Below are 24,539 nucleotides of genomic sequence, written 5' to 3'. Positions count from 1 at the left end.
ACTGACTTTTTGAAACGACTTTGAATAACTTTTGTATGTCGATCTCGAGCATTAGGATTGTGATACACTACGACCTGACCTAGCTTGATAGACATTTATTGACCAACATATGTTCTCTAGGTTGAGATCTACGATTATTTGGTAATCCGAGTTTCGATCACATTTTGGTGAACGACTTTATATGCTGCTAAGGTGAGTTTCATATGATCCCTTTTACTCAATATATTTTTGGGCTGAGAATACATGCGACTGTTTATAAATACTGAAAATACTAGATTTATATGCGTGAGTTTCATTTGCTCCCTTTTTAATTGCTTTTGCAATCTATATTTTTGGGCTGAGAATACATGCACTTTATTTTAAACGCAATGGATACAAGTACATACTAAATTCTACACCGAGTTTGAACCGAAAATCCCTTAGCTTTGGTAACTAGTAATGTGATGACCCGAAAATTTTCGACCAAATTTAAACTTAATCTTATATGATTTCGATACGATAAGCAAAGTCTGTTAAACTGAATCTCAAAATTCTTGAACTATTCAATTACCTTTCGTTTATTCACGATGATGCACGAATAATTATATGTAAATAGATACATATACTATAACTTGAAAACGTAACTAAGTGTTGGGTATATGATACTGTGCATTAATCTTATTTGATTGATTACCTGATTGATATATTTAACTACGGAGTTAAAAGATTATGCCAAACGATTCAAGTAAAAGACATTTACTGAGTCTCTTAAGGATTATGATATCATTACGGGTCTCTATTGAGAGGTCCACGTTGATTTGAGAAATCATTCATTTTTAACGGTATTCGGAACAAATGATAAAGTGTTTGTTTAAATAACGTAACTTGGACACATACAGTAATAAGGAATATTAACTGTTGGAATTAGATATATGAATAACCTGTGTTATGTATTTTAAAAACGTGTTTATTAAATATTGAATATATATATTTAAATATAATATTAACTTGGTCATAAAACAATCTGTTATTATATATATAATAACAAATAATGAGACGATGATTTATAGAAGTAAATGACCAAAATACTCGAAAGTTTAAGATATACTTTGAGTGGTATAGTTTAGGAATAATTTAAGACTATATTTTGACAAAGGTACGAGTCGCGAAACGTAATGTACAAGTTTTCTCAACGTACGAAGAGACACTCGAAAAACCGGAACCGGGACATAAGTCGAGTGATGACGTACGACTTATCGAAACAAAAATTACAAGTCAACTATGCATGTGAATTTAATATAATATATAATTAATTATTTAAATTAAATATATTATATATATTATATTAAATTATGTCGACAAACAAAATTACAAAAAAATATGTGAGCTGGATCTGACGGCCATGCGATCGCATGGCAAATAGGCATAAAACCCATGCAATCGCATGGGCATCAGAATCAGGCCACACCTATAAAAGCTTAAGCATTTTGGTCTCTGTCTTACACACATACATATCATACTCCATATTTATATTATTATTATTATTATTATTATTATTATTATTATTATTATTATTATTATTATTATTATTAAGATTAATATTATTATTAATCTTATTATTATTAATATTATTAATTAGTATTACACATAAAATACTACGACGAGGTTATGAGTGTGTCACTTTCAAAATGGTTTTAAGAGCGGGATAGAGCTAAGGAAATTATGGGTTATTGCCAAGGAGGTTATGGGTAATGTTCGGGGATATATTTATGAATCAAACCTAGTGTTTATCATCTCGTTACGTCTACGTACTTTCCTACAATATTGAATCTCAATATTAATACGTAAGTACTTATATTTTATCTATTATATATTAATAGTGTATCCATGTCTAGTACTCGAGTATATATATTTATAAATGCTTGTATGCTAAATTTCGTCGTTAAATAGTTTATAATGAATCACGAATTAAATCCATATATTACTGGTAAAAGGTATATGATATACATGTTTTTGGAAAGCTGGCGAAAAATCGATAACTTTTCATTTAGACACCGAATAGTTTCGATGAACGGATTAAAAGATATGATCAACTGAATTATGATTGACGTTAATTGAAATTGCATTTGAATCTACAATTAAGATTTAAACAATTTGTTTACGAGATTGATAAAGTGAATTTTTAAATAATGCTAACCGAGTAAATGAATCTTTATATAAGGCACGTCTCATTTTGTTAAACTATTGTCAAAATTGACTTTTTGAAACGACTTTGGATAACTTTTGTATGTCGATCTCGAGCATTAGGATTGTGATACACTATGACCTGACCTAGCCTGATAGACATTTATTGACCAACATATGTTCTCTAGGTTGAGATCTACGATTCTTTGATATACCGAGTTTCGGTCACATTACGATGAACAACTGTATGTGCTGCTAAGGTGAGTTTCATATGATCCTTTTTACTCAATATATTTTTGGGCTGAGAATACATGCGACTGTTTATAAATACCGATATACAATATTTATATGCGTGAGTTTCATTTGCTCCCTTTTTAATTGCTTTTGCAATCTATATTTTTGGGCTGAGAATACATGCACTTTATTTTAAACGCAATGGATACAAGTACATACTAAATTCTACACTGAGTTTGAACCGAAAATCCCTTAGCTTTGGTAACTAGTAACTGCCAGTTATAAGAACTGGTGGGCGCGAGTAGTAGTATATGGATCCATAGGGCTTGATATCCCCGTCCGAGCTAGAGCACTAGCCTTTTAACGGACGTATGCTATTTGAGAAGCGTACACGTTGGTTTACGTGTATTATTAAGATGATTATACAAAGGGTACAAATTATATATACGTTAAGTTTAGTTACCAGGGTGCTCAATTTCGTAGAATATTTTGATAAACGTTTCTGGATGAAACAACTGAAATCTTGTTATCCACTTTTATATGCAGATTATGCGAAACACTAAAACTATGAACTCACCAACCTTTGTGTTGACACTTGTTAGCATGTTTATTCTCAGGTTCCCTAGAAGTCTTCCGCTGTTTGCTTATATGATAGACAAGCTATGTGCATGGAGTCTTACATGGCATATTTTTCAAGAAAACGTTGCATTCACCAATTCATCACCATGTACCTTATTTAGACTGCATTGTCAACGGAAGTACTGTTGTAAACTATTATATAAGGTGATTGTTTATATGTAGAAATCATCAGATGTCGAAAACCTTTGATTTAATATTCATTTATGGTGTGCCTTTTCAAAAGAATGCAATGTTTATAAAACGTATCATATAGAGGTCAAATACCTCGCAATGAAATCAATGAATGACGTATTCGGCCAAATGGATTTGGAGCGATCGTCACAGTTGGTATCAGAGCGTTGGTCCTAGCGAACCAGGTCTTACATGAATGTGTCTAACTGATAGTTGTTAAGATGCATTAGTAAGTCTGGACTTCGACCGTGTCTGCATGTTAAAAGTTTTGCTTATCATTATTTGTCAAAAATTACATGCTTATCATTGTTAAGTCTAGACACGTTTTGCTGCATTAATTGCATAAATAGTGTATAGACAAAAATTCATATCTTAGCGTATCTGTTACTGTAAACTTTTCCTGACATCTTCCGAAAATTTCTCCGTAATTTATGGAATTTGGTATTATATATACATATGTAAATTATGTATTGAAGAATACCAAACTAAATTCTATAATCTATTTCATATCAAAAATCATCTATCTAATTATACAAGATGGATCCCGTATCTAGTTCAAATTCCTTAAATTTCGACAGCTATTCCGATATGGATATTCTCCTGAACTCTGAAGAAAGTGTAACTGGAATGGATCAACCAACTAGCCATCATCTATTCTGGATGAATTGGGGATGGGTTCGTAGCCTACTTAATTATTGGAGACAAGAAGAAGGCGATCCCTTCCATCCACCACATTGCCCTCTTGGCGAAGAACCTGAAGCACTTACCGGCGAACCTGTTCGTAATACCATTTTCTCTCTCATTTCCAGAGTATCTAGTCATGATTATATACTATCTCACATTCTAAATCTTATTCGTCCGCTCGTCCGAATCGACAATCATCCCGGTGTAGTAGAAGAAGTCAACGAGCTTCGCGCTCGGGTAGTGGCTTTGGAGAATATGGTGCAAAGGTTACAAGCACCGGAAGCATCACCGGCATCAACAGTACCACCGACAACAACACCAACAGTACCATTACCACCACCAACAACATCCGCATCGCAAACCTCAACTTCACAATCTGTTCCACGAGCATCAACGTCATACGCACCGTAGTTACCAAGAAATACCAGCAACAATAACCGATGAAGTATTAACTCATTTCCCCTGAAGAAATTTTATGTATATTTAATATATATGAATTTTGAAATCAAAATAAATCTTTTCGTACCAAGTTATTACGTGTGAATCTTAACTGGTAGGTACTACTCGGTTAATTCATATTACTAATATGCTATGATGTACATACTTCGTTAATGACTTAACCATCGTTAACTACAATCTCTGTTTCCAACTCAATGAATTCCATTTCATAATAAACTAAGTATATTATTCAATTATATGGTTGATTTTATACTTTCATCTTCGATGTATTCGAAACTTTCTAGAAAACATCATTCGTACCTTGCGAAGTTAGCAAGAGTTCCATGAGCACCAACATGATTCACTGAGAAAATATCAATAAAACTGAGTATTGATTACATTAGTGAAATACTCCGTAAAGATTATTAAATCTTTAATGTTTTATTCATTTCTAATTCAAGTCAAAAATCAAATGAGCTTAATATGATATTAACTCATCAAATCTGTATTACATCTGAAGAAAATATACATACATATATTTTCATAAAGACGGTAATAAAAATTCTTTTGTACAAAATATTACTTGTGAAATCTTTAACGGGTAGGTAATTCCCGGGAAATATTTAAGTTCACAATTAATATGTTACACTATACATTCTTCAACTTTGATTCAAAAATTATTAACTATGCTCACAGCGATATACAATCGTTTCCATACAAATTCAATTACATATTCTGATATTGACAGATCAGAATCCAAGTCAAGATTTAACGGGTGACATCATTCTTAGATCTCTACATCTTTCAAAGCTATACTTTGACTTCAAAAATGTGAAAGATCCTTTAGCATTGTTATTACTGAAAATAACCTTGCAATTCCTTTCCAAAAGTATCCAGTATTATCAACCGTTCAACCAGTCAACGACGACCTTTCAGACTTGTAACTTTGGCATATACGTTTTTGTTACTGGGGAACCTTTCATGTTCCACCACATTAGCAGTAAATTTATCAACAACTTCATTGATCTTTGACCTTCCGAAAAATCCTTATACTCATTGAAACCGTATCATGTACTCATCCACATCTTGTAACGGCAATTGCCATACCAACTATCAGGAATTAGCAATCAGTATTTTGAAATCTTGTAGCACGTCTACGCCAACAGTTATATGTGTACATATAACGTCTACCTCTTGGACTTACATACTTCGAATGTGAAGTTTCCGAAAAACACCCCAAACTACTAAACTAGTTCTCCGAATTTTGGAAAAAAGTTGATGAAGCAGCAAAAACTGTAAACGACCTTAACAGTCAAAAGTTTGATGATAAAGAATAGTATGGTGGTAAAGCTGAGAAAAAGAGAAAGTTTGGAACTGGAAAACGGATTGAGCAAAGTATGAAAGAGGCTGTAGATAAATCACAAGGACAAAACCTGTCTTCAAAGAATCCAAATGATTCAGTATCTGTTGAAGCCATTAACGAATACCTTGCTTCCGAATCTAAACCCTTGCGGACAATATTCTTCATCATCCTCTGATATTAGAAATTCTAAGATATCATCGTATCTTTCATTATAAATATCCTCCATATTTCTGGAGATAATTTCATAATCATTCTTATCGAAAATCAATTTTCTCTTTACGATATCTGTGTTACACCATAAAAGAAACTATTTTAGTTTCTAAATTCTGAAACTTTCAAGTTTAAAATATAAATGTTTTGAAGTAATGTTGGGAATTGAAGCATGAGTTAATATAATATAATGACACTTGATCAACATGATTATATTACAGTAAGTCATGCTGAGTTTCTAATGGAACGTGATAAAGGTTCACAGATCATACCCTCATCATGAACCATGTTACATAACTCTTTCATTCTATTTAACCTCTAAACATATTAAGAAAATATTTTTCTTGATGATTCGGTCTTTTTCGAGGTATTCTGGTAATTTGACAAGTCAGATTGTGCCATTACCGTTTCTTTCTTAGAACATTAATTATGTTCATTTCAAAATCCATATCTACGAATTTTGAACCATTATTCGCTTGACTTAAAGTCGGGAAGAGAAAACGAAAGCATGAAGCTCCGAAATATAATGGAAAATATAAAGCCCGAAAACAACCCCGAAATTACAAACCGTGTATATCAATGCGTATAGCAATATAAAGACACGGGAGAATGAAAAACAATATAACCCCAAGGTAATAGTAGAAGAAAATAACCTCCTCTGGTGGCAGATGAAAAAGAAGAATGAATGATATGATAGCCAAGAAAATATCAAGAATCAGAACTGGATGAAGCATTTTCACAAATCTTTTGTAAGTATGAAATAAGAAAGAAGATTATAGGAGTGGTGAAAATAAATGAAACGGAAGAGGTTAATTTATAGCAAAATATCAGACATAGCAATCGAGGCAGATTACGCATTTAATCAAAGGAAATCCCAATTTCCTTAAATTCCGAAGAATCAAATCTTATTTAGATAATGAAGATTTTCTATTCCTTAAATTACGAAAATCAATCGTTAATATGTCAAGAGTTAAGACGAATCTATATTCTTCATTTCACTCTTTTACGATAACTTTCCTCATACGCTTCGAGTAATTGGATTGTGTTATCCATATTATTCAACGGTGATAACTCTAATTATCAACTCATATACGTCATGAAAACATTTTTATTGTTAGCCATGACGACCTCACTCAAATTTCGGGACGAAATTTCTTTAACGGGTAGGTACTGTGATGACCCGAAAATTTTCGACCAAATTTAAACTTAATCATATATGATTTCGATACGATAAGCAAAGTCTGTTAAACTGAATCTCAAAATTCTTGAACTATTCAATTACCTTTCGTTTATTCACGATGATGCACGAATAATTATATGTAAATAGATACATATACTATAACTTGAAAACGTAACTAAGTGTTGGGTATATGATACTGTGCATTAATCTTATTTGATTGATTACCTGATTGATATATTTAACTACGGAGTTAAAAGATTATGCCAAACGATTCAAGTAAAAGACATTTACTGAGTCTCTTAAGGATTATGATATCATTACGGGTCTCTATTGAGAGGTCCACGTTGATTTGAGAAATCATTCATTTTTAACGGTATTCGGAACAAATGATAAAGTGTTTGTTTAAATAACGTAACTTGGACACATACAGTAATAAGGAATATTAACTGTTGGAATTAGATATATGAATAACCTGTGTTATGTATTTTAAAAACGTGTTTATTAAATATTGAATATATATATTTAAATATAATATTAACTTGGTCATAAAATAATCTGTTATTATATATATAATAACAAATAACGAGACGATGATTTATAGAAGTAAATGACCAAAATACTCGAAAGTTTAAGATATACTTTGAGTGGTATAGTTTAGGAATAATTTAAGACTATATTTTGACAAAGGTACGAGTCGCGAAACGTAATGTACAAGTTTTCTCAACGTACGAAGAGACACTCGAAAAACCGGAACCGGGACATAAGTCGAGTGATGACGTACGACTTATCGAAACAAAAATTACAAGTCAACTATGCATGTGAATTTAATATAATATATAATTAATTATTTAAATTAAATATATTATATATATTATATTAAATTATGTCGACAAACAAAATTACAAAAAAATATGTGAGCTGGATCTGACGGCCATGCGATCGCATGGCAAATAGGCATAAAACCCATGCAATCGCATGGGCATCAGAATCAGGCCACACCTATAAAAGCTTAAGCATTTTGGTCTCTGTCTTACACACATACATATCATACTCCATATTTATATTATTATTATTATTATTATTATTATTATTATTATTATTATTATTATTATTAAGATTAATATTATTATTAATCTTATTATTATTAATATTATTAATTAGTATTATACATAAAATACTACGACGAGGTTATGAGTGTGTCACTTTCAAAATGGTTTTAAGAGCGGGATAGAGCTAAGGAAATTATGGGTTATTGCCAAGGAGGTTATGGGTAATGTTCGGGGATATATTTATGAATCAAACCTAGTGTTTATCATCTCGTTACGTCTACGTACTTTCCTACAATATTGAATCTCAATATTAATACGTAAGTACTTATATTTTATCTATTATATATTAATAGTGTATCCATGTCTAGTACTCGAGTATATATATTTATAAATGCTTGTATGCTAAATTTCGTCGTTAAATAGTTTATAATGAATCACGAATTAAATCCATATATTACTGGTAAAAGGTATATGATATACATGTTTTTGGAAAGCTGGCGAAAAATCGATAACTTTTCATTTAGACACCGAATAGTTTCGATGAACGGATTAAAAGATATGATCAACTGAATTATGATTGACGTTAATTGAAATTGCATTTGAATCTACAATTAAGATTTAAACAATTTGTTTACGAGATTGATAAAGTGAATTTTTAAATAATGCTAACCGAGTAAATGAATCTTTATATAAGGCACGTCTCATTTTGTTAAACTATTGTCAAAATTGACTTTTTGAAACGACTTTGGATAACTTTTGTATGTCGATCTCGAGCATTAGGATTGTGATACACTATGACCTGACCTAGCCTGATAGACATTTATTGACCAACATATGTTCTCTAGGTTGAGATCTACGATTCTTTGATATACCGAGTTTCGGTCACATTACGATGAACAACTGTATGTGCTGCTAAGGTGAGTTTCATATGATCCCTTTTACTCAATATATTTTTGGGCTGAGAATACATGCGACTGTTTATAAATACTGAAAATACTAGATTTATATGCGTGAGTTTCATTTGCTCCCTTTTTAATTGCTTTTGCAATCTATATTTTTGGGCTGAGAATACATGCACTTTATTTTAAACGCAATGGATACAAGTACATACTAAATTCTACACCGAGTTTGAACCGAAAATCCCTTAGCTTTGGTAACTAGTAATGTGATGACCCGAAAATTTTCGACCAAATTTAAACTTAATCTTATATGATTTCGATACGATAAGCAAAGTCTGTTAAACTGAATCTCAAAATTCTTGAACTATTCAATTACCTTTCATTTATTCACGATGATGCACGAATAATTATATGTAAATAGATACATATACTATAACTTGAAAACGTAACTAAGTGTTGGGTATATGATACTGTGCATTAATCTTATTTGATTGATTACCTGATTGATATATTTAACTACGGAGTTAAAAGATTATGCCAAACGATTCAAGTAAAAGACATTTACTGAGTCTCTTAAGGATTATGATATCATTACGGGTCTCTATTGAGAGGTCCACGTTGATTTGAGAAATCATTCATTTTTAACGGTATTCGGAACAAATGATAAAGTGTTTGTTTAAATAACGTAACTTGGACACATACAGTAATAAGGAATATTAACTGTTGGAATTAGATATATGAATAACCTGTGTTATGTATTTTAAAAACGTGTTTATTAAATATTGAATATATATATTTAAATATAATATTAACTTGGTCATAAAACAATCTGTTATTATATATATAATAACAAATAACGAGACGATGATTTATAGAAGTAAATGACCAAAATACTCGAAAGTTTAAGATATACTTTGAGTGGTATAGTTTAGGAATAATTTAAGACTATATTTTGACAAAGGTACGAGTCGCGAAACGTAATGTACAAGTTTTCTCAACGTACGAAGAGACACTCGAAAAACCGGAACCGGGACATAAGTCGAGTGATGACGTACGACTTATCGAAACAAAAATTACAAGTCAACTATGCATGTGAATTTAATATAATATATAATTAATTATTTAAATTAAATATATTATATATATTATATTAAATTATGTCGACAAACAAAATTACAAAAAAATATGTGAGCTGGATCTGACGGCCATGCGATCGCATGGCAAATAGGCATAAAACCCATGCAATCGCATGGGCATCAGAATCAGGCCACACCTATAAAAGCTTAAGCATTTTGGTCTCTGTCTTACACACATACATATCATACTCCATATTTATATTATTATTATTATTATTATTATTATTATTATTATTATTATTATTATTATTATTATTATTATTATTATTATTATTATTAAGATTAATATTTAGTATTATACATAAAATACTACGACGAGGTTATGAGTGTGTCACTTTCAAAATGGTTTTAAGAGCGGGATAGAGCTAAGGAAATTATGGGTTATTGCCAAGGAGGTTATGGGTAATGTTCGGGGATATATTTATGAATCAAACCTAGTGTTTATCATCTCGTTACGTCTACGTACTTTCCTACAATATTGAATCTCAATATTAATACGTAAGTACTTATATTTTATCTATTATATATTAATAGTGTATCCATGTCTAGTACTCGAGTATATATATTTATAAATGCTTGTATGCTAAATTTCGTCGTTAAATAGTTTATAATGAATCACGAATTAAATCCATATATTACTGGTAAAAGGTATATGATATACATGTTTTTGGAAAGCTGGCGAAAAATCGATAACTTTTTATTTAGACACCGAATAGTTTCGATGAACGGATTAAAAGATATGATCAACTGAATTATGATTGACGTTAATTGAAATTGCATTTGAATCTACAATTAAGATTTAAACAATTTGTTTACGAGATTGATAAAGTGAATTTTTAAATAATGCTAACCGAGTAAATGAATCTTTATATAAGGCACGTCTCATTTTGTTAAACTATTGTCAAAATTGACTTTTTGAAACGACTTTGGATAACTTTTGTATGTCGATCTCGAGCATTAGGATTGTGATACACTATGACCTGACCTAGCCTGATAGACATTTATTGACCAACATATGTTCTCTAGGTTGAGATCTACGATTCTTTGATATACCGAGTTTCGGTCACATTACGATGAACAACTGTATGTGCTGCTAAGGTGAGTTTCATATGATCCCTTTTACTCAATATATTTTTGGGCTGAGAATACATGCGACTGTTTATAAATACTGAAAATACTAGATTTATATGCGTGAGTTTCATTTGCTCCCTTTTTAATTGCTTTTGCAATCTATATTTTTGGGCTGAGAATACATGCACTTTATTTTAAACGCAATGGATACAAGTACATACTAAATTCTACACCGAGTTTGAACCGAAAATCCCTTAGCTTTGGTAACTAGTAATGTGATGACCCGAAAATTTTCGACCAAATTTAAACTTAATCTTATATGATTTCGATACGATAAGCAAAGTCTGTTAAACTGAATCTCAAAATTCTTGAACTATTCAATTACCTTTCGTTTATTCACGATGATGCACGAATAATTATATGTAAATAGATACATATACTATAACTTGAAAACGTAACTAAGTGTTGGGTATATGATACTGTGCATTAATCTTATTTGATTGATTACCTGATTGATATATTTAACTACGGAGTTAAAAGATTATGCCAAACGATTCAAGTAAAAGACATTTACTGAGTCTCTTAAGGATTATGATATCATTACGGGTCTCTATTGAGAGGTCCACGTTGATTTGAGAAATCATTCATTTTTAACGGTATTCGGAACAAATGATAAAGTGTTTGTTTAAATAACGTAACTTGGACACATACAGTAATAAGGAATATTAACTGTTGGAATTAGATATATGAATAACCTGTGTTATGTATTTTAAAAACGTGTTTATTAAATATTGAATATATATATTTAAATATAATATTAACTTGGTCATAAAACAATCTGTTATTATATATATAATAACAAATAACGAGACGATGATTTATAGAAGTAAATGACCAAAATACTCGAAAGTTTAAGATATACTTTGAGTGGTATAGTTTAGGAATAATTTAAGACTATATTTTGACAAAGGTACGAGTCGCGAAACGTAATGTACAAGTTTTCTCAACGTACGAAGAGACACTCGAAAAACCGGAACCGGGACATAAGTCGAGTGATGACGTACGACTTATCGAAACAAAAATTACAAGTCAACTATGCATGTGAATTTAATATAATATATAATTAATTATTTAAATTAAATATATTATATATATTATATTAAATTATGTCGACAAACAAAATTACAAAAAAATATGTGAGCTGGATCTGACGGCCATGCGATCGCATGGCAAATAGGCATAAAACCCATGCAATCGCATGGGCATCAGAATCAGGCCACACCTATAAAAGCTTAAGCATTTTGGTCTCTGTCTTACACACATACATATCATACTCCATATTTATATTATTATTATTATTATTATTATTATTATTATTATTATTATTATTATTATTATTATTATTATTATTAAGATTAATATTATTATTAATCTTATTATTATTAATATTATTAATTAGTATTATACATAAAATATTACGACGAGGTTATGAGCGTGTCACTTTCAAAATGGTTTTAAGAGCGGGATAGAGCTAAGGAAATTATGGGTTATTGCCAAGGAGGTTATGGGTAATGTTCGGGGATATATTTATGAATCAAACCTAGTGTTTATCATCTCGTTACGTCTACGTACTTTCCTACAATATTGAATCTCAATATTAATACGTAAGTACTTATATTTTATCTATTATATATTAATAGTGTATCCATGTCTAGTACTCGAGTATATATATTTATAAATGCTTGTATGCTAAATTTCGTCGTTAAACAGTTTATAATGAATCACGAATTAAATCCATATATTACTGGTAAAAGGTATATGACATACATGTTTTTGGAAAGCTGGCGAAAAATCGATAACTTTTCATTTAGACACCGAATAGTTTCGATGAACGGATTAAAAGATATGATCAACTGAATTATGATTGACGTTAATTGAAATTGCTTTTGAATCTACAATTAAGATTTAAATAATTTATTTACGAGATTGATAAAGTGAATTTTTAAATAATGCTAACCGAGTAAATGAATCTTTATATAAGGCAAGTCTCATTTTGTTAAACTATTGTCAAAATTGACTTTTTGAAACGACTTTGGATAACTTTTGTATGTCGATCTCGAGCATTAGGATTGTGATACACTATGACCTGACCTAGCCTGATAGACATTTATTGACCAACATATGTTCTCTAGGTTGAGATCTACGATTCTTTGATATACCGAGTTTCGGTCACATTACGATGAACAACTGTATGTGCTGCTAAGGTGAGTTTCATATGATCCCTTTTACTCAATATATTTTTGGGCTGAGAATACATGCGACTGTTTATAAATACCGATATACAATATTTATATGCGTGAGTTTCATTTGCTCCCTTTTTAATTGCTTTTGCAATCTATATTTTTGGGCTGAGAATACATGCACTTTATTTTAAACGCAATGGATACAAGTACATACTAAATTCTACACTGAGTTTGAACCGAAAATCCCTTAGCTTTGATAACTAGTAACTGCCAGTTATAAGAACTGGTGGGCGCGAGTAGTAGTATATGGATCCATAGGGCTTGATATCTCCGTCCGAGCTAGAGCACTAGCCTTTTAACGGACGTATGCTATTTGAGAAGCGTACACGTTGGTTTACGTGTATTATTAAGATGATTATACAAAGGGTACAAATTATATATACGTTAAGTTTAGTTACCAGGGTGCTCAATTTCGTAGAATATTTTGATAAACGTTTCTGGATGAAACAACTGAAATCTTGTTATCCACTTTTATATGCAGATTATGCGAAACACTAAAACTATGAACTCACCAACCTTTGTGTTGACACTTGTTAGCATGTTTATTCTCAGGTTCCCTAGAAGTCTTCCGCTGTTTGCTTATATGATAGAAAAGCTATGTGCATGGAGTCTTACATGGCATATTTTTCAAGAAAACGTTGCATTCACCAATTCATCACCATGTACCTTATTTAGACTGCATTGTCAACGGAAGTACTGTTGTAAACTATTATATAAGGTGATTGTTTATATGTAGAAATCATCAGATGTCGAAAACCTTTGATTTAATATTCATTTATGGTGTGCCTTTTCAAAAGAATGCAATGTTTATAAAACGTATCATATAGAGGTCAAATACCTCGCAATGAAATCAATGAATGACGTATTCGGCCAAATGGATTTGGAGCGATCGTCACAAGTAACTGCCGGTTATAAGAACTGGTGGGCGCGAGTAGTTATATATGGATCCATAGGGCTTGATATCCCCGTCCGAGCTAGAGCACTAGCCTTTTAACGGACGTTTGCTATTTGAGAAGCGTACACGTTGGTTTGCGTGTATTATTAAGATGATTATACAAAGGGTACAAATTATATATACGTTAAGTTTAGTTACCAGGGTGCTCAATTTCGTAGAATATTTTGATAAACGTTTCTGGATGAAACAACTGAAATCTTGTGATCCACCTTTATGTACAGATTATGCAAAACATTAAAACTATGAACTCACCAACCTTTGTGTTGACACTTGTTAGCATGTTTATTTTCAGGTTCCCTAGAAGTCTTCCGCTGTTTGCTTATATGTTAGACAAGCTATGTGCATGGAGTCTTGCATGACATATTTTTCAAGGAAACATTGCATTCACCAAATCATCACCATGTATCTTATTTTGACTGCATTGTCAACGGAAGTACTATTGTAAACTATTATTTACGGTGATTGTCTATATGTAGAAATCATCAGATGTCGAAAACCTTTGATTTAAATATTCATTTATGGTGTGCCTTTTCAAAAGCATGCAATGTTTACAAAACGTATCATATAGAGGTCAAATACCTCGCAATGAAATCGATGAATGACGTGTTCGTCCATATGGATTTGGAGCGATCGTCACAATGTGCATGTTACATGTACCCATCATAAGACCTATAGTAATTTCTGAAAATGAATTTTATTAATTAATTTAATATATATATATATATATATATATATATATATATATATATATATATATATATATATATATATATATATATATATATATATATATATATATATATATATATATATATATATATATATATATATATGGACTAGTTGAACCAATAATCTGACACCACAAAAATGATATTAAAGATGATACTTTGATTGTGGATTATTTTCAATATTTGCCTAACATGCACTCGATCACTCAACTAACCACATGTTCTTGACAGGATACATTCCAGACATTTATTCATTCATGAATAATACTCTAAACTATCCCTCCCTCTTTCTACAACATCTTCAATCACTATAAATACAAGCCATTTTTTGGTGACATAGCTAGATTTTCATAACAACTTTCATACGTATCTTGTCAATCTATAAGAGAGTACGTAGTACATACATACATACATACATACACATTGATCATGATGACAGCTAGGAAGCTCGTAAAGATGGCTAGGAAATGGCAGAAAGAGGCTTCAAAAGGAGGTTGCTGTAATGATAAAATGGCAAACAAGGGTCATTTCGTTGTCTACACAAGTGACAAGAATCGTTTTGTGATCCCCTTACGATATCTAAACACCAATATTTTCAGAGAGCTTTTGAGAATATCTGAGGACGAGTTTGGTCTTCCAAACAATGGTCCTATTACTCTCTTTTGTGACTCCTCACTCATGACTTACTTAATCAACATAGTTGACCGAGGGTTGACTAAAGAGTTGGAGAAGGCGTTGCTAGTTTCAATTGCAACAAGTAATCGATGCTCCATAGATCACGGAAGTGAAACTAGTAACCACTTAGTTTATAGTTTTTAAACGATATATATAGAATTATAATTTCTTCAGTTTACGCCAGCTAGCTAGACTTTTAGGAACTAAAAGTAGGCCTGATCTGTAGCTTTTGTTTGTGAATTTAGAAAACATCAACAATGTATAAGAAACATCATTTATGTGCTTTTTCCTTTCCATACTTGTTTTGTTTGTTACATGCTCTAATTAAAAACACATCATCGTCATCATCATCATCATCGTCATCATCATCATCATCATCATCATATGGGGGGTGATAAAATAACTAGCACAATTCATCTGAAATAAGGAAAACCTCCCTTGTTTAACCGTTTAGGCTCTATCTGAATAACACTGCAGCCTTTAAACTTTCAGAGTAGTGATATTTTTACACATTCAAGTTATTTACAACAATTCCACACATTCAAAGTAGTGATACGTGCTTGTTTGCGTTCTTGTTATATATTTTTCTACTCCAGATAACAACCACATGAAGCCCCACATTGCTAAATGTACCCAAAATGTGAACGAGAGGATCACCTCCTGGCATCCGAAATCAAGGACCGTGGACTGACAGTTGCAAGTTGCAATCGGTATGGCATCCGAAATCAAGGACCGTGGACTGACAATTGCAAGTTGCAATCGGTATGGCATCCGAAATCAAGACCGTTTCTTATTGACCATGTCACACACAAACTCGATTTGTTAGGTTAAGCATAATCATGTTGTACTGTGCCCTGATTGTATTGTATCATTGACTTATGCATGAGTTGATTGCACACTCTTCTTCATCTGCTTAAATTTTTTCTAACAATAACATAAAATTCCAATATTTAAGAGGGTTCATTTGAAACTTGACTTTTTTTGTGTTAATAAAATGCTAACTAATAAGTCAAATATAATATACTCCGTAGCTGATTTATACTCCGTATTTATATTTGCCTTACATTGAAAAACAAAAGCACTTTAACATCTCCATAAGCATATAACAAGGTGGTGCATTATTTTGGGTAGTACTAAATACGCTTTTCTTTCGTACCAACAGAATCATGAACCTGTGGCTCATATCAGTCTGGACCCAACCAAATGACAATAATAATATTCTTAATCATGGTGTGTTTGGTTTACCATAAAATATTGGTGCACCTGTCACCTTGTTTTGCCCCCTCCCCACCTCTAATCTGTAGTTATGACAGTTGAGTGATCAACAAAATCTAGATGAAAAATTAAAACCTAAATATCTATACAGGGAAGATTCTAGACAACAAAACAGGGTATGCATTGTTATTTGGTGTAGTACATGATGTTTGTAAGCTAAATATATGCACACAAAAATACAAACAAACAAATTAAAAAAGCAATAATTAGATAAAAATATCACATTTTTTTGTTAGAGATCAAGTACTTTGATCATTAATAATGACATTTTATTACTCTTTCGAAGAACCTCACAAAACGAATTGAACCACTCTCTTGAAAATATTACTACTAGACAGATAACCCACATACTCCTGATCTAGTGATCTACTAAATAAGTAATAACCGATCCATGATTTGATAACTATATACCCACTTACTCCACTGCCCACTCTGTAATCCAACATTTTCATGCAATCTTGATCAACTTGTTTGTGTCAATCATATATCCTAGTTTCAACTTTCTGTGTGTTGGAGTTGAGGAGATAAGCAATGTGAATTGGTTTGAAATCTAGTTAAAATCAAATTGTTTCTGGTTGTTCTGTTATTGCTTGAAGGAGATATGTATACAGTATACGATTACTATATACATACATAAGCTGGCTTCATTAATCCTATTATTATTATTATTATTATTATTATTATTATTATTATTATTATTATTATTATTATTGTATTATTATTATTGTATTGTATTTTTTTTTTTTTTTTAATACTAAAAGGGGTGGGAGGATGTGTCGTTTGACACCCACCCGTTCATTTTTGGGTCAAAACATGACCAAATCTCCCTCACAAAAATGGCAAAACACACCCCTCAACTTTTACCAAGTTACAAAAAAAACCTGCATTAAGGGGGTTAAATTGTCAATTCCCTAACTTAAAATAAAAACTCCCCCAACGCCTTCGACAGCCCGTATCTTCCTACTCGCTCCGATTTAAATTTCACCGATCACTCCATTAAACTCGAAATATTATTATGAACAAAACGAGACTAACTATGTTCAAAACGGACACTTTTTAAAAAACGCTAAACAAACGACATCCCGTATCTTCCCGCTTGCCTCGAGTTAAATTTTTCCGACAACACCATCAGACTCGAAATAATTTTATGAACAAAACGATACTAACTACGCTCGAAACGGACACTTTTTAAAAAACGCTAAAGACAACGACATCCCGTATCTTCCTGGTCGCCATGAGTTAAATTTTTTCGCCACCACCGTCAGGCTCGAAATAATTTATCAACAAAACGAAATTAACTACGTTTGAACCGAACATATTTTAAAAAACACCAAAGACGACAAAAATAACAACGACGCATAACACATGTGCCGTTTTTCCTTCTGTAAATAAAACTGCGTTAAATATGAATACGCGGACCGAAAGACCCCGCCGCATCGCGCGGGCTAAACCGAATTAGTTGTTTACTATGTATGGGAGATACAAATCAACATCATGTCCTAGCTATAAGCTACTTGATTGACAACCATGAGGAAAAAAAAAATTAAAGCTTGAGTTTTAAATGATCAAGTCACGGATTTTCATTTGTGTGACTGAGAATGATCGTTTATGAGTTATGAATTGAATATGGATATATGTCATATTGGGTTTAGTTTTATAAAAGACAAAAAGGTAGAAAATGGGTCACAGCCCAGTCCAACACAATAAGTACAGTATATAACTAACTAAATAAAAGAAAAATTATGTTATAATTCAGTAGGCTTATAACTACCTTTAGTGGTTTGATTCTTGATGTTATAATTCAGTAGGCTTATAACTACCTTTAGTGATTTGATTCTTGATTAAGAATACTAATAATGAAGTGTAAGAACAAAGATGATAATGGAGAGAAAGAAAGAAACACTTTGTAAGTGTGAGAAATGATGCAAGTTTAATGCTTGCATTCATGAGTATTTATAGCCTAAAATCTCAATATAAAAATACATACTTTGTGTACCAAAATTGACTATATGTATACACCAAAATTGACTATCCATATCTATATTATTATTATTATTATAACACTCCCCCTTGGATAGCAATTTTATTTTGTTGAAGATCAACTATAAATTACTGCCTCGTTAAAAACCTTGCTAAAGAAAACCCAGTGGGAAAAAAACTTTAGCTAAGGGAAAAAGAGTGCAGCATGGAGTTGACTCCCCCTCAAGTAGACATCGCTTCAGCTGTTACATCTTTTGAACATGTCTCATGCCAATGTTATGAACGTGTGTTCTGAAAATAGCAGTTGGAAGTGCTTTCGTGAAAAGATCAGCAGAGTTTTTGCTAGATTGCACATATCTCATTTCAATCTGGTTGTCCTTAATGAGATTTTGAGTGTATGAGAAGAATCTAGGTGGTATGTGTTTTGTTCGGTCACTTTTGATATACCCTTCTTTCATCTGTACTATGCAAGCTGCATTATCTTCATAGATAGTTGTTGGACTTTTATCGCGTTCTAGTCCACAAGAATCAGTAATGAGTTGTGTCATTGATCTCAACCAAAAACATTCTCGAGTAGCTTCATGTAATGCAATCACTTCGGCATGATTTGACGATGTAGCAACAAGTGTTTGTTTTTGAGAACGCCATGATATTGTAGTACCTCCATTTAGGAATACATATCCAGTTTGAGATTTAGCTTTATGTGGATCAGATAAATAACCTGCATCAGCATAACCAACCAAATCTTGTTTTGATTCGTTAGAATAAAATAATCCTAAATCAGTAGTTCCTCGAAGGTATCGAAATATGTGTTTGATCCCATTCCAGTGTCTTTTGGTAGGAGCAGAGCTGAACCTTGCCAACAAATTAACTGCAAAAGAAATGTCAGGTCTTGTACAATTTGTAAGATACATAAGAGCTCCAATTGCACTAAGATATGGTACTTCTGGTCCAAGAATATCTTCATGATCTTCACATGGACGAAATGGATCAGTTTCAACATTGAGTGATCTAACAACCATAGGAGTACCTAATGGTTTTGCCTTGTCCATATTGAAACGTTTCAAAATCTTTTCAGTATATGTTGTTTGATGTACAAGTAAACCATTAGGCATATGCTCAATTTGTAAACCAAGGCAATACTTGATTTTTCCGAGATCTTTCATTTCAAATTCTTTCTTTAGAAGTTGAATGACTTCATGGATCTCTTTATTTGTACCTATGATGTTAAGATCATCAACATAAACAGCTATGATCACATATCCGGATGTTATTTTCTTAATGAAAACACAAGGACAAGTAAGGTTATTTGTATACCCTTTGCTTATTAAGTAATCACTTAATCGGTTATACCACATACGTCCCGATTGTTTTAACCCATATAAAGATCTTTGTAATTTAATCGAATACATTTCTTTGGGTTTTGCATTTGATGCTTCTGGTACCTTAAATCCTTCAGGTATCTTCATATATATATCACTATCAAGTGATCCATATAGATAAGCAGTCACAACATCCATGAGATGCATTTCTAAATTTTTAGAAACTGCCAGACTGATTAAGTACCTAAAAGTAATTGCATCCATAACAGGAGAATAAGTTTCTTCATAATCAATTCCCGGTCTTTGAGAAAAACCTTGAGCTACAAGTCTAGCTTTATACCTTGTAACTTCATTTTTCTCATTTCTTTTTCGGACAAAAATCCATCTGTATCCTACAGGTTTCACATCTTTAGGAGTGAGAATGATGGATCCGAAAACTTTTCTTTTATTGAGTGATTCTAATTCAGCTCGTATTGCTTCTTTCCATTGAGCCCAATCATGTCTATTTTGACATTCAACCATAGATGTTGGTTCTGGATCATCATCATTATTCATGATGTCATATGCAACATTAAATGAAAATTTCTCATCAAGATTTTTCATTTCATTTCGGTTCCATAATATTTTTGAATATGCATAATTGATTGCAATTTCTGTATTGACATCATCAATCTCCTCTGCAGTAGGAGTACTGATTTGTGGTTCTTTTTGAACACTTTCTTTTACCTTATTATCAGCTGATTTTCTTTTTCGAGGATTTTTATCTTTGGAACCAACTGGTCTCCCACGTTTCAGACGTGGCATATATTCTTGAGTGACTACATTATCAGTTTTCCGATTTGGAATCTCAACTCGAGCTGGAGTATTAACTGCCGGTATATATGATTTAGTCACCCTTTTTGTATCTGTGAATGCATCAGGCAATTGATTTGCAAGTTCTTATATATGCATTATCTTTTGAACTTCTATCTCGCATTCTTTTGTGCGAGGATCAAGATACTTTAATTGAGGTTCACACCATGAAACATCATTTTCTTTATTTTTCATTTCTCCCCCTAATCTAGGGAACAATGTTTCATTAAAATGACAATCAGCAAAACGTGCTGTAAAAACGTCACCTGTCATAGGTTCAATATACCTTAATATTGAAGATGTTTCATATCCAACATATATTCCCAACCTCCTTTGAGGACCCATTTTTGTACGTTGTGGTGTCACAATTGGAACATACACTGCACAACCAAATGTTCTAAGATGGGAAATATTTGGCTCTTGACCAAAAGCAAGTTGTAGGGGGGAATATTTATGACTTGCACTTGGTCTGATGCGAATCAATGCAGCAGCATGTAAAATTGCATGACCCCATATAGATACAGGGAGTTTTGTTCTCATTATCAATGGTCTAGCGATTAACTGTAAACGTTTAATCAATGACTCGGCTAAACCATTTTGTGTATGCACATGAGCAACAGAATGTTCAACAACAATTCCTATAGACATGCAATAGTCATTAAATGCTTGAGATGTAAATTCACCAGCATTCTCAAGTCTCACCCTTTTAATGGTGTAATCAGGAAAGTGAGCTCTCAATTTAATAATTTGGGCAAGAAATTTTGCAAATGCCACATTACGGCTTGATAACAGACAAACATGAGACCATCTGCTAGATGCGTCTATTAGAACCATGAAATATCTAAATGGTCCACATGGTGGATGAATTGGTCCACATATATCACCTTGAATTCTTTCAAGAAACATTGGTGATTCTTTCTCAACCTTAAGTGGTGAGGGTCTAGTTATCAATTTTCCAAGAGAGCAAGATGTACATGGAACCATTGTATCATGATGGATTTTTCTATCCTTTAGTGGATGTCCATGAGTACATTCAATAATCCTTTTCATCATTGTTGATCCTGGATGGCCTAATCTGTTATGCCATAAACTGAATACACCAGGATCAATATATTTTTCGTTAACTACCATATGTATTTCTGGTACATTTATATGTGTATAATGTAATCCAGAACTAAGTCTTGGCAGTTTTTCAACCACATGACTCTTGTCAGTGATACTTAAATATTTCTCATTTTCTGTTGTCACTGACTGATAATCATACCCGTTAAGGTATATGTCGGAGAAACTCAATAAATTTCTGCTTGACTTGGGAGAAAATAAGGCATCATTTATTAAAAATTTTGTACCATTTGGTAGTATGAAATTTGCCTTTCCTATCCCTTTTATCAAGTTAGCAGGTCCTGATATTGTATGTATAGTTCCTTCCGTTGGTTTTAGATCAATAAAATATTTCTCGGATTTAAGTATAGTGTGTGTAGTTCCACTGTCTGCTATACAGAGATCTCCACCACTTGATTGATGTTGTATTCCAGCAAAATTCATATTGAACTTCATATATAAGAAATAAATAGTGAGTACATTAATATTACACAATATTTTAAACGCAAATAGATAGTACTGAAACATTTAGCAAACATAATGACAAAGACAGACGATATTAAATCGTTTATTTTTCAAAAGACACACAACTTAAACATTCAAGAAATCTTCATATAAATCAGATGGTTTCTCAGTGACTGTTGGATCGACGTTATCCACAAAGTTTACTTCCTTTTCTTTATCTTTCAGCGAATCCTGATACATCTTAACAAGATGTTTAGATGTTCGGCAAGTATTAGCCCAGTGGCCCATTCTACCACATCTGTAGCAAGATTCTTCAGAATTTTTAGAAGAATTTTCTTCAACATCTTATTTAGTGGGCTTGTTTTGTGGTTGATATTTATATTTTCGTGGATTATTATTTCTTTGACCACCACGGCCACGACCACGTCCTCGCCCATTACCATTACCATAAGGATGGTTTCTACCATAGTAATGGATTTTGGCATGATGATGGTGATGGTTATTATAACCACGACCTTGCCCGCGTCCTTGTCCCTGTTTATAATTATTTGCAGTATTTGCTTCAGGGATTGCAAGTGTACCAGTAGGACGGGATTGCTGATTTTTCATTAATAGCTCATCATTTTGCTCTGCAACTAAGAGATATGAATTAAGTTCAGGATATGTTTTGAACTTTAGCATTCTCAAATTTCTTTGCACTGTGATGTTTGCAGCATTCATTGTGGAGAAAGTTTTCTCCATCATGTCTGCATCACTTATTTCATGTCCACAGAATTTAAATTGTGAACATGTATTATACAGAGCTGAGCTATATTCATTTACTTTCTTAAAGTCTTGGAACCTTAATGTTCTCCATTATTCCATAGCAGCTGGAAGTAAAATTTCTCTTTGATTATTGAATCTGCTTTTGAGACCTTCTCATAAAACATGGGGATCTTCTACAGTCACATAATTATTTTGTAAGCATTCATCAATATGTTGATGAATAAAGCAACATGCCGTTGCTTGTTCTTTTTCAGAACAAGTGTTGTTTTCATTTATGGCTTCAAGAATGCCCATTGATTTAAGATGCATTTTTACTTTTATAACCCATGGCATGTAGTTGTTTCCAGTTGATTCTAAAGGAGTAAATTTAAGTTTTTCCAGATTCGACATTTTCTATTAAAACAAACAACATGATAAATTATAGTCACTTTATATTCATAAGTATATAAACATTAAACATAAATTTAATATAACATAAATGATAAGTAGGTGACAGTGTCGACCATATGTAAGCAATCATTAATAAATGTTATATAACATAAATATAAATATTAGTAAACATAAATGATAATTAGGCGACAGTGTCGGCCATATAAATGTTAGATAATAGAAATATAAATGTTAGTAACATAAATGATAATTAGGCGACAGTGTCGGCCATATAAATGTTAGATAATTGAAATATAAATGTTAGTAACATAAATGATAATTAGACGACAGTGTCGAACATATATTATTCAGGTGGTATAACCGACCATATATCATTTAGGTGGCAGAGCCAACCATAATTAGTATTAAGATTATCGTGCTGATAACGTGTTATAATTCAGTAGGCTTATAACTACCTTTAGTGGTTTGATTCTTGATGTTATAATTCAGTA

The 24,539-nt window shown here is 32.0% G+C and overlaps 1 protein-coding gene across 1 annotated transcript; it reads left to right on the top strand.

Annotated features, from left to right (window-relative positions):
- The first annotated feature begins 15,378 nt into the window (after positions 1 to 15,378).
- Positions 15,379 to 16,709, top strand: LOC139855531 (auxin-responsive protein SAUR64-like). Its single transcript, XM_071844766.1, has 2 exons — positions 15,379 to 16,016; positions 16,495 to 16,709. Exons 1-2 carry the CDS (start codon positions 15,653 to 15,655, stop codon positions 16,587 to 16,589), a joined length of 459 nt encoding a protein of 152 aa, XP_071700867.1. The 5' UTR covers positions 15,379 to 15,652; the 3' UTR covers positions 16,590 to 16,709.
- The last annotated feature ends 7,830 nt before the right edge of the window (positions 16,710 to 24,539 follow it).

This window comes from Rutidosis leptorrhynchoides, chromosome 6 (assembly GCF_046630445.1).
Source record: "Rutidosis leptorrhynchoides isolate AG116_Rl617_1_P2 chromosome 6, CSIRO_AGI_Rlap_v1, whole genome shotgun sequence".
Taxonomy (NCBI): domain Eukaryota; kingdom Viridiplantae; phylum Streptophyta; class Magnoliopsida; order Asterales; family Asteraceae; genus Rutidosis; species Rutidosis leptorrhynchoides.
The sequence above is the reverse complement of the archived record's forward strand: the minus strand, read 5'-3'. Positions and strand labels throughout refer to the sequence as shown.